The sequence below is a fragment of the Pyxicephalus adspersus genome, chromosome 12, assembly GCF_032062135.1.
Source record: "Pyxicephalus adspersus chromosome 12, UCB_Pads_2.0, whole genome shotgun sequence".
NCBI classification, from domain to species: domain Eukaryota; kingdom Metazoa; phylum Chordata; class Amphibia; order Anura; family Pyxicephalidae; genus Pyxicephalus; species Pyxicephalus adspersus.
Genome location: NC_092869.1, coordinates 37397225 through 37408582, shown reverse-complemented (window position 1 = coordinate 37408582; position 11358 = coordinate 37397225). Strand labels below are relative to the sequence as shown.

Genomic DNA, 11358 nt, shown 5'->3' with positions numbered 1-11358 from the left:
TGGAGCAGGATGTATAGAGCAATGTTTGTCACCCAGGGTTCCTCTACAGGTTGCTAGGAGTTCCTTCAGCAATTTGTACCTCTAAGTCACACCAATGATCTTTTTGGCTATCTGTAAGGGTGACATTTTTCCCAATGGTGAGCAATATAAGAGGAATTCTCCCCACTCGCCATCATTCTAATATACCTTGAGTATATAGTAATTATTGGAGGGGTTCCCTGACGACCTGAACGTTATTTCAAGGGTTCCCCCCTTGTTAAAAAAGTTATGTAACACCGGGGGATGGCATGATGTGCGTTTGCTTTGTACATGAACACCGAAATGTGAATGTGCCCTAAGTCTTCTTACAGTCCTCTATCACAACATTAAAGACAAACACATGGGACTTCTGTGTAGTCGGTTTTGAATTCTGCCTGCTCCCTCTCTGTGATTGCTATACATGGTCACAGGACGGTGTAAGATTTACGACATAGAATCTCATTAGATAAGAAAATGAAGGTATTTAAGTGACAAGGATAATGAGGCCCGGGCAGAGTCATCTCAAGCCTTCCCATCTCTCCTAGGTGTTATTAATTAAAACAGATGTCTTAGGAGAGCACTTATTCCTGCACCGTGCTGGCTGGATGCTGTTTGGAGCGTCTACTTATGGCGTTCTTTGAGTTGCCAATGACTTATATCTCCTTTCTTTTTTTTTTTATTACAGCTCTTTCTTTTACGCATTCCTAAATCTGCTGATCAGCTCCTTTGTGGTTTTCGTTACCTTTATTGCCAGCACTATCGTGAGCGTTGGGTTTAACATGTGGTGCGACGCAATTACGGAGAAAGGAAGCATGCCCAACAGGTTGGTGGAGATGATTTACGACTGTCTTTATATGTACAGGGTTTACAATGGAGAATTCAAATTAGAGGGTAATGGGATAGTGTATCAAGGTAAAGTAAAGCTGTCATGTTGTAGGGCAGTGTGGGTGGCTCAGTGGTTAGCACTTTTTGCAGTGCTAGTTCCCAGGTTTAAATCTCTAAAACTATTTGCAAGGGGTTTGCCTGGGATTCATCCCAATTCCCAAAAAAGTGCTGTTAGGTTATTGGCTTCTTTTCAAAATTGGCCATAGACTTTGGTAATGACACAGTATTCTTCCCAGGATTTTTTTTAAAGCTGGGTGGGAAGAAGCTGTAAGTGGCGGCCCTGTATTGTGACCCAACTTTTCAGTAACTACCCAAAAACAACCAGTTGGTTACTTTACCAGGCTGGGCAGTGCACCCAGCTAAAAGGAACTGGGGAGAACACTAATGACCGATGTCAATGGAAGAGCCATTAGATTGTGAACCCCTTTTAGTCACATGACTATAGACTAGATACAAGATAATAATTTGGAAAATACAGGGTTTGCCACTATTGTTTTTCTTCTGACAATGCCACTTGGTTGGCTGCTATGTGGAACCATTGCTTTTAAAAATTCACATCAGTTAGCAGTTTCTCACCATAGTACTGCACCATACTGTCAGCCCTGGAGTCCTTATGCTTATCATTGAGTCTTACTAATCCCTAAAGCTTATCAGAGGTCACTCTTTCGATCTGTTCACAATTAATTCAATTCCAATCCTTTTAAATGGGGAATTAACTGTAAGATATGACTTAAGCTTGGAGTCTGATATTACACTGGCAGACTGAACCCTATAAGCTGGCTCTGTAAATCAAATCAGTTGGATCTTCTTCCAATGATTGGATACAGATCATATTTTACAAGAAGAAAAACTGGTTATATTGTGTTCTTTATTACAAATCACTGGCTTTTAGTTTTTGCTAGTTTAATGTGAACCTTCACTTATCCCACTCAGGTCAATTTAGGCGACATTAAAGTTGCCACTTTCCAACATGCCCGGCTGCTCTGCTTCCCTTGGAGGAGCCAAAAAAAACAAAACCTTTGTTAGCAAGTCTTTTGTGCCTACACAGGGCTAAGTCATGCCAATTGCAGCAATGCAGCATGGGAAAAGGGTAGAAAGTCGCATGCCCTCCTGTATCCAGATATCATACAGATCAGGTAATTTACTCTGACTAGGGCAGAAATAGATGTGAAATATAATCATCAAAGGGAAGCTGTTCCTTAAAGTGCATGTAAAGCCTAAACTAAAAAAGAATAGGCTGGAGTTTCCCCATGCAAACAGATGAGGAGCCTTTCATCAATTGATATGCATACTAGAAATACCACAATAAATGTAAACAGTATACACCCCAATATGAATACCCACCAATATAGGGCAAATTCATGTTGGAAAAAACACTTGTAAAGGCTATTCATGCAAATCCAAAAAATATATCCTAGTCAATTCACATGTCCAGAACGCAATCATAATGATGTTCTTACAACTTTACATCTACAATTGTTTTACAAGCAATCTTTGCATACTGATTGTAATATCGGCTAAATCTTTTTATTATTGAGAAAAGCAATCTACACATTTTTTTTTGTCTTAAGATGGCAAAAGCTTTAGGAGAAAGGAAGAAAAGGAAATGCCCTCCTAGAAATCAAATGCCTTCATTGGAAGATTTCAACTTTCCTGTTGTTCTGGTGACAGTTGTAAAATGTTAGACTTGTTGTCAATGTTCATGTTACAATGGTCATCAGTGTGAATAGAGAGGGTGAATCTCCCCAGTGGGAATACAGATATAAAAAAATATCTGTTGGCGTTATTTGTTGGCATTGTATTCGATATATATGTTCTGGCAATACAAATTCTTTGAGTGATCCAGTTCAGTTTATACTAGAGGGGATAAAGATGGCTGCTGATTCCTGGGAAAGGAGAACCTCTCATCTGATTTTGCACTTTGCCTCTTTGAATACCTTATTTTAGGAAATTAGAAATATTCCTTTTTTTTATCCTTTACTGCTCAATGTTTCTAATAATAATAATAATAATGTTTTCTAACTTCCCAAAGCTGTGAAGAACTCCAGGACAGAGATCTTGAACTTAACATAGAAAATTCCTCTTTCTATGACCAGTTTGCAATAGCCCAGGTAAGAGGGTATTAAAAGAAAAGTTTGTGATTGTTTGTTGTTTCATGTGATCTTCTTTTCCTTGCCTCTCCATGTGTGGTGCCAGAAATTGAGGAATAGCAAAAATGATCAGATGAAGGTATTAAAGGGATTCTTAGAAAGCAAAACATACATTAAAAGTATCTAAATCCAAAGTTTTGCTGGGTGGGGGGTGCTGATTTATCACCCCTGACTGGGGTCCCCAAACAATAAAAATAATACATGGAATCTGGACCGCTCATGCGCAGGGAGCTGTGTGTCACTAAAAGGGGAAGAAACCTCCCCCATAGTGTCGTCATGATGCCAGAATTCCCCACTCTTCCGCCCTCAGGTCCATACAGGGGAAATGGTCCGCGGCTCTGGCCGGTGCGCCCCCCAGTGGGGTCAGAAGAAGGACCCCGATGGGCGGCGCATCGGCCAGAGCCGCAGACTACCAAAATATTTTTGTGGACCAGACAACCGTTTGACAACTGCTGCTCTGGTGGATAATCTTCCAAATCCATGAGTTTCATTAGCTTTAATGGACTCTCCACCAGGGAATGTTTCAGCGAATGTCAGATTCACTGCTTTATGAATAGACCCCTATGTGATATAATTTAGTTTTCCAGAATATTAACTCACAGTATATTTATGATGTAAAAATATGGGTACCTACATTTTAGTTCTGTATCCAATTCTCCAATTTTCTAATACTTCATCAGTATACTGTGTAATCTTACATCTCACCTTACAAATACATTAATTTCACTATGACAGCCATAGGTTAGTAAAATATTGTTCCAGGATTGATTGACACGGATTGTGACCTTGTGAAAGCATCATTCTGAAAACCCCATCTCATTTACCCAATTTAAATGCAAATAGCTGGTATATAAGACGCGCCATTGATTTTCTAAGGGCTCCATTCATAGATTTGCAAAGTTGCCTTTTGGGAGTTATATCTTGCAGGGGTATCTTCTATTATGACTTTCAAGATGACTTTGAAATTTTATCAAATATACAAAGGAAGCCCGGGATGTTTAAAGCAAAAATGATGCATATGAATGATACATATCTTCAAACATTTCCCTTTGAAACAAATCATCATACATACAATGGGACTGATTTATTAAAGCTATCCAAGACTGGATAGGATACACTTTCATCAGTGAAGCTGGGTGATCCAGCTGGGGATTTGGTCCAGGATTGAAAATATTTGTTAAAAAAATAGCAAATGAATTTTAGTAAATCCATTACAGGTTTGCTGGATCATCCAGGCCCTATGTGTCCACAGTTGCAGGCCCAGGTATTTTTGGAATTTTCAGGGTGTCATGAGGAATTTATTCAGTCCAAATTTTATGTACGATTGTTGAGTGTTTTTTTGTATTTGTTGAAAATATACTTAACCTAAATTCTGAAAGCGAATTCAGCCACCATATATAAGAACTGGACAGTTGCCATATATTTCATTTTCGGGATTTACAATTCTTTATTTTTACTGTGTGTGTGTTTTTGTTTTCCTTTTTTATAGTTTGGTCTTTGGGCTGCTTGGCTTGCCTGGCTGGGAATTACCATCCTTGCCTTCCTAAAGGTTTACCACAATTACAGACAGGAGGACCTGCTCGACAGTCTGATTCAGGAGAAGGAACATTTGATTGGAAAGTCACCATCTAGACACTCTTTGCATGAAGAGAAGAGTGGAATGATATAATCCAACAAGCCATAATGCATTGCAACATTTAACAAATGAAAGCCTACAGTATATTCTAAAATTTGCTTTAATTTCTGCTTATTAAGTGGCACGGTGGCTTTTTCTTTTCTGCCAAAAGGCTTCCATTATGAGCAGTTCATACTGCCAAAAGTCTGTCATAGTCCTATCAAGTGTTTGCTGAGACAAATACATAATCTTATCTTGACATTTAAAAGTTTGGTGATATTTAACATATTGATAGAAATTAGTAAGGTGGGTCAGCCCCTGGTTTCATATGTGTTCGATACTCCAAAACTGAGATCTTCCTGCCATATTGTCTGACTCTGTTTCTGACCACTTGGATATTTTGGATGTTCCCACCCATCCACTTTTCTCCAGTGTATTCCCTGTAATATACCAATATCATATAATGTAATACACTACAACAGGGAAAGTGGACACCCCTTATAATGACCATTGCAAGTCTGTAGAGCCATGAACTTACCACAGAGATCTCACCAATAGAGTCACCCGGAAATACAATAGATTGCCAGGTGGTTAAATCAACAACCAACCAAAAACTTATTTTTGAACTAAACCTAAATTAAATTGTATATAAGCTTGTTTAAGCCAAAGCTGCATTTTAAAAATTATTTTTTGGTCCATTAAACTGTTTTTAAAATTATTGCATAGGGTAGGAAAAACAAAAAATGTTTTCATTGACGGTACAGAAAGCAAGGATGTGCTAAAGTTCATTGTAACCAATCAGAACTAAAGGTTTAGAGGTGCAGTTACAGTGGAACTTGTGTGTAAAAGTTGGCTTGTTTTTTAAGTTTTTTTTCCGTCTGCACCCTATTGGTGGGGTTTATGTTTTGTTGAAGTGACACCCCAGAGCTTTGGTCATCTTTTTTTTTTCATCTAGTAGATAATCCAAAAAGGATATTTTGGGAACATTCTTTACAGAGAGTTGGTAAAAGATACAACTCTGAATTATTCCTGCTGTTACCTTTACAGGAATTGGGTCTTCCCAATGGACTCACAAGCACTAGTAAAGACCTGGCTCAAAATGTAAAGGTATTTGGTCTCTTTTTAAGGAGATGTATCTGTTAAAAAAAAAAAGTTATGCCATACCTGCCTAAACAACCATTCTTTACTCTCTTGAGGAGATAAGCTTGATGTAGAACATCCCACCAATAGGGGCCATAGGAAATGGATTGGGTTCCATTATTCTATCTTGTTTCTGTTGATCTGATACAGAATGACTGAAGGTTTCTACCTTAGGACCGAAAATGTGTTACTGGCAGAATCTCTAGATCAAAAAGGAAAAATGGCTTGTAAATGAAAACAAATGCAGACACTAATTCTATGTACTGGTAAGCTGCAACTTGTTACATGTGTGTTTGGGGGTTTAGATATTTTTTGACTGTTCTTCTATCCAAAGCAAAGTTCTCCTGAGCCACTTTTACCGGGTGCACCACCGGGCTTTTTTAAAAACCGCCCTGCTACTTTTGGGTAGTTATTAAAATGTTTGGTCACAGTACAGTGACCACTAAGTGCTTACAATCTCTTCCCACTCAGTTTAAAAAAAATTTCAAAAATAATTTTTTATAAAAGCTTTCCCTGCAATTATTACAAATACTCTGAATGGGGCGGGATGGATGGTGAACATTTGCCTTTTGATCGTGAAATGATCATTGCTCATTGACTACCACAAGAATAGACAAGCTTTTATCTTAACCACACAGTCTATATTATTATCTTTTAAACTTGTAGGAGAACAGTAGTCTTTTGACTGAATTGGGATCTGTCCTAAAATCACCTGAAGGCACCAGTAAACATTTTATACATACCCCTAGCGATAGGGATATATTGTTTATGGATACCTTTAGGCTATTAGAATCTGATTGGTTGCGATGGACTAATGAACACCTTGTTTGCTGTACAATATTACAAAATGACTATTAAGGCGCTTGTGTATATTCTTCCATGTACAGCTAGTGCTAAGGAAGAACACTTTGAGATGTATGTAATACTTTAAATATATCCAGCAACGATGATTGTGTCAGTATTATAGCATTGTGTGATATTTAGGATGCTTTTCCTCAACGGAGACAGCAGTTTTGTAAGCTAAATCATAAAAGCTTCTTGCCAAGCTAATACCGTTGGGGCATATTGCTGAATTTTCATGATTGCTGGCTCACAAAACACAATAGCTGCTGGTTGATGACGTTAAAATAAGCAAATTTGTGTTCAATGTGCAATGTTTACCTTTAAACTGTCCTACAAGCACTTTAAGATGTATAGATTAGTTTACTATGGACAGTAGAAGAGAGAAAACCATGTCTACCATTTCAGCTTCCCATCACAACTTTCTAATATGTACAAGCCTATAATACTCTGCCATTTTATAATAAGAAAGCTGCCAATGGATTTGACTAGCGGGTATGTAGAGCTGCTTGCACATATCTGCAGCAGTTTGCAGTGCCAACTCTTTGAGCGCTGGACCATTAACATCATGCCAAGTTAGTTTAAACAGTTTCGGGTGCACACTTGCTTGCACATTTTTTCCTCTCCATCATACATTCCTATTGACTCCCCAGTAGGATGGGCTTTCCCTTGCCCAGTTTCTTGCAGGTGGCAGGAGACAGGCAGTACTGGTGCAACTTACTATATGGTCCAACAATCTTTTCTGTTTCCAGTTCTGATTATGACAACCAAAGCAGTTCTCCATTTTGCTTTCTCACCAGTCTTGTCACATCCTTACTTGCCAACATCATCATACCCATGCCATAATCAAGGCAGGACCAGCAGCCATATCTTCAGAAGAGGGAATGACCACTGGTAAGAGTGTAGATCCATTTTCCAGCTCAGAAGAGTGGAAGATTGGACAGACAACTGCAGGAACATGATGTAGAGTATTAGTGCCAGCTATTGAAAGTATAAATATCATGGCTAAAAAGATGAATACATATGGCATATAATACATGCGTTATACCTTTGTGAATATATAGCCATATGTTAATATATATTCTTGACATATCTAACATAACTGCATGCTTTTGGTTTGCAGATTAAAATCTCTTGTTTGTCTGCTGGTCTGAATGAAAAAATAGTGATGGCAACCAGGACATTTTGCCCAACAGCAGTTCATACAGCTTAGAGTCAGCCATGTTGCAACAAGTTATGTCAATTGTTTTCTGAGCCAGGTATATGCTTTTACCTGGTTGTGTAAAGGGATGAAAATATTTTATGATTAGGTGAAAATTAGTGGGCTGGGGCAGACCCTGGCTTTGTCATCCCACAAGCAAGGGAACAATGCATAGAAACATAGAGATTTAGGGACAGTACATCTGATGTGTACTGTGGTCCATTTATCAATCCACACTGACAGATGAATGAACAACTGGCATTGTGTGATACTTCCCCCACATCCTAGATTGTAAGCTCTTCAGGGCAGGGTCCTCTCCTCTTGCCACTGTCTGTATCTGTCATTTGCAACCCCTATTTAGTGTACAGCGCTGTGTAATATATTGGTGATACATAAATCCTGTTTATTAATAATAATAAGGATGCCTTGAATGCTAGGTATCTTGTCTTACCACTTTATTACCTTGAACATCTACTTACCGCCATAATAAGTCACACCAATCACAGGATACAATTGTATATGTAGCTGTATTGACCATAGTATTTGATCTTGATAGGGTCAACATTCTATCTCTATATTAGAATAGAATGGAATAAATGCTTTTTCTTACTTCTTGTTTCAGAGACACAGGAGCAGGAAGCAAGAGGAGGAAATACTCCCATAGACAGTTGTAGCCTTTTCTTTATTTGTTCTGTGTATCAGTGTCATCTAAGATTTTTTTTTCCCACCAGGACAAATAAAAGGTTGAACCTTCTTACCGAGAGGCATCTTTAGGAAACTTACATAAGCCCTTATACAGTATGTCTGCTATGTATCCCAAACTAAAAAATGGTTTTGGTTGAAGGTTAGGTGCTTTAAAAAGCAAAACTAAACCTTAAAAAGAAATGACTCAAACAATAAAAATTGTGATGTCCTGCTGTAATAAAATAAACTTACCTGGCTGATCACAGGTTTTTTTTAGCTACACTCACCTGTCCTTGTTCCATCACTTTTGCCACCATCTTTGCCTGTTCTTCTTCCAGGTCCCCTTTTTATTAACTCTCCTGATTGGCTGAGCCAGAATTATGAAACTTCTGTGCATTTATGGAGGAGTTCTAGGGGTTCATTCATTCCAAGGAGCCCCAAGGTATGCCAATGAGCTGAATTTTCCCAGCTTGGTGTATGTAATATTAAAAAGAACAGACAGTTAAATATGTGTTATTTAGGAAATCACAGAAGAAATCCTTCCTGCTCAGGATTAAACATTTTTATTACAGTGTTAGGGATGGGAGATGTTTAGTATTAAGTCTGGTTAGGGGCTCATTTTTAGTTATCTAGGGCAGGGAAAAGCTTTAGGGATTGCTTAGTGTAGGGGGCTCTTGGTTACTGAATTCAACACTGGCAGCTACACAAAGCATGCCAGTTCCTTGATTCCAAGAGCATAGTACTATAAAATGGACAAGTGCTGAGAATGAATACATTTCAGCTACACCTTCTTTCCATTTGCAAAATCACTTCCATGACGATTAATCATATTAGTGCATGAAAGATAACTACACCACTTTAGTGATTTGGTGCAACAACTCTGCAGTTGTGCTTGCTTAGCATTACCCCAATATCTGTCTCTAACTTGTAAATATTTTCTATTTATTGCTCAATGCTGGCAATAATGATTTGTTTGGCTTGCAAAAGACAATAAACATTGCATAATATATATTATATAGAACTCTAGTAATTCCAGTCTTTCCGTGAAATAGTAATCTGGGTAGTAACTGATTCCCATCCTATATGGAGGTTATGGGAACCTGTACTGATGGTGACCCATGTAAAAAGGGATTTGGGAAACAGGTAAGAACAGAATATGATAATTGGTACCTATTGCACCGGCTTCACCTCTGCTCCAATCCGGCATTGCATTTTGAATGTAAACCCTTTTTATTGGTTAGTTTTGGTGACAGTTTCATTTTTGATCTGAATTGCTGTGCAGCACTTTTTATAAATTATCTATCTATCAATCGTATTTATTACTATTTATTTTAAACTTTTATTATTGTGTTGTGCTGGAGTTGATTTTGCAAAGTATTGTACAACTATATACTTACCTCTGGCATGGTGAATGATATTTACAGAGTAATAATAATTTTATTAACCGTAGTTTCTAATTTTAGATTTAAGGCTAGCGGGTTGAATTAAAATGTATGTATAGCCAAAACTTTTTTTGAGCTGAGGAGGTTTTAAACCCCTTTCAGGTTTTGCTGTCTGGGGAAATTCATCTTGAATTCTTGTACTATTACATGAGAGGGAGAGGAAATCTCCCTCAAGTGAGGGGAATTCTGATCCTTGAAACTTTTGTCCCTATTTAAAGATTTCCCCATGTGTCAAGCATTCATGACAACTTTTGCCTCAGGGCCATGTTTTTTTTAGCAGGGACAAATCACTAATGCCAATGATGTATTTGCTAGTTGCTTGAGATTTGTCTTTACTATAAGTTTATCTACAGCATTGGGTTGGCGTTCGCTGCTACAAACTGCTGTCGTTTGTAAATTTGTAGCTAAGCCATAAAGGTTATTGCAAAGCAATGGTTGCAGGTTAGTTGGTCATTTACATGATATGCTGCTGTGCAGTTTGTCCTACAAATTGATGTGAAATTATGATATCATACAAAATAGCTGTCACCTAAAATATAACTGCACATAAATCACTCATTTGATTTGGCCCTTACTTTCCCAGTGGCATTGTGACATATATATGACAGATAGGTCACAGGGACATAAAAAAAGGTTTAAATATCTCCATCAGTCACACAGACAGCAGTAAATAATTTTTTACATAGGGTCTCAAGCCTCACCATGCTAACCAAAAGTAAGAGAAAGAAGTAATTGCATTGCATACATTTGATTACCCCAATTTAAAGGGTACCATGGTATACCAGTGTTCTCCCCAGCTCCTTTTAGCTAGACGCACCACTCAGCACTTTCCACTAACCACCCAACTGTTTACCAAAAAGTTTGGTCACAATACAGGGGCCACCGCCCGCCTACAGCTTCTTCCCACCCAGCTTACAAAAAATTCTAGGGAGAACACTGTATTGCAATAATGGTGACCAATGTTCTGCTGCTTTGCTATGCTTTACTAACACAGCCCTACAATAAAACATTATTTTTATGAGTGTAATTTATTAAATTAACCTAATGTTCCTTTTAAAGATCTTTCAGGCATGTTTTGGTAAATAACACTGATGATTGTATTGCTGCTATACTCTGCTACAGGCTAATTCCTGCTAACAAATTGATGCATTACTTCAAGACAGACGTTTCTTATAACTTTTGAACTTGTATTGACAAATTGTATTTATTTATGCCTGTACAAAAGCAGTATGTAAAGTATTCAACATGATGATTTTTATTTAGGAATAAATAATGACTAATAATGTGGACTTCGTTGTGTTATTTTTAATGATTTGTGGTAATAATAATTTCATATTTTGTATATGAGATTGTAATTCCCTGATATATATTATATTATATACA

At 37.7% G+C, this 11358-nt stretch overlaps 1 protein-coding gene across 1 annotated transcript; it reads left to right on the top strand.

The window, feature by feature from the left end:
• Positions 1 to 703: 703 nt before the first annotated feature.
• On the top strand, positions 704 to 11264 carry TMEM179 (transmembrane protein 179; the record flags this gene model as incomplete). Its single annotated transcript, XM_072427438.1, is given in 3 exon segments — positions 704 to 841; positions 2936 to 3014; positions 4543 to 11264. Coding segments are annotated over 3 exon segments (397 nt in total), but the record flags the coding sequence as incomplete, so codon positions are not given.
• Between the last annotated feature and the right edge of the window lie 94 nt (positions 11265 to 11358).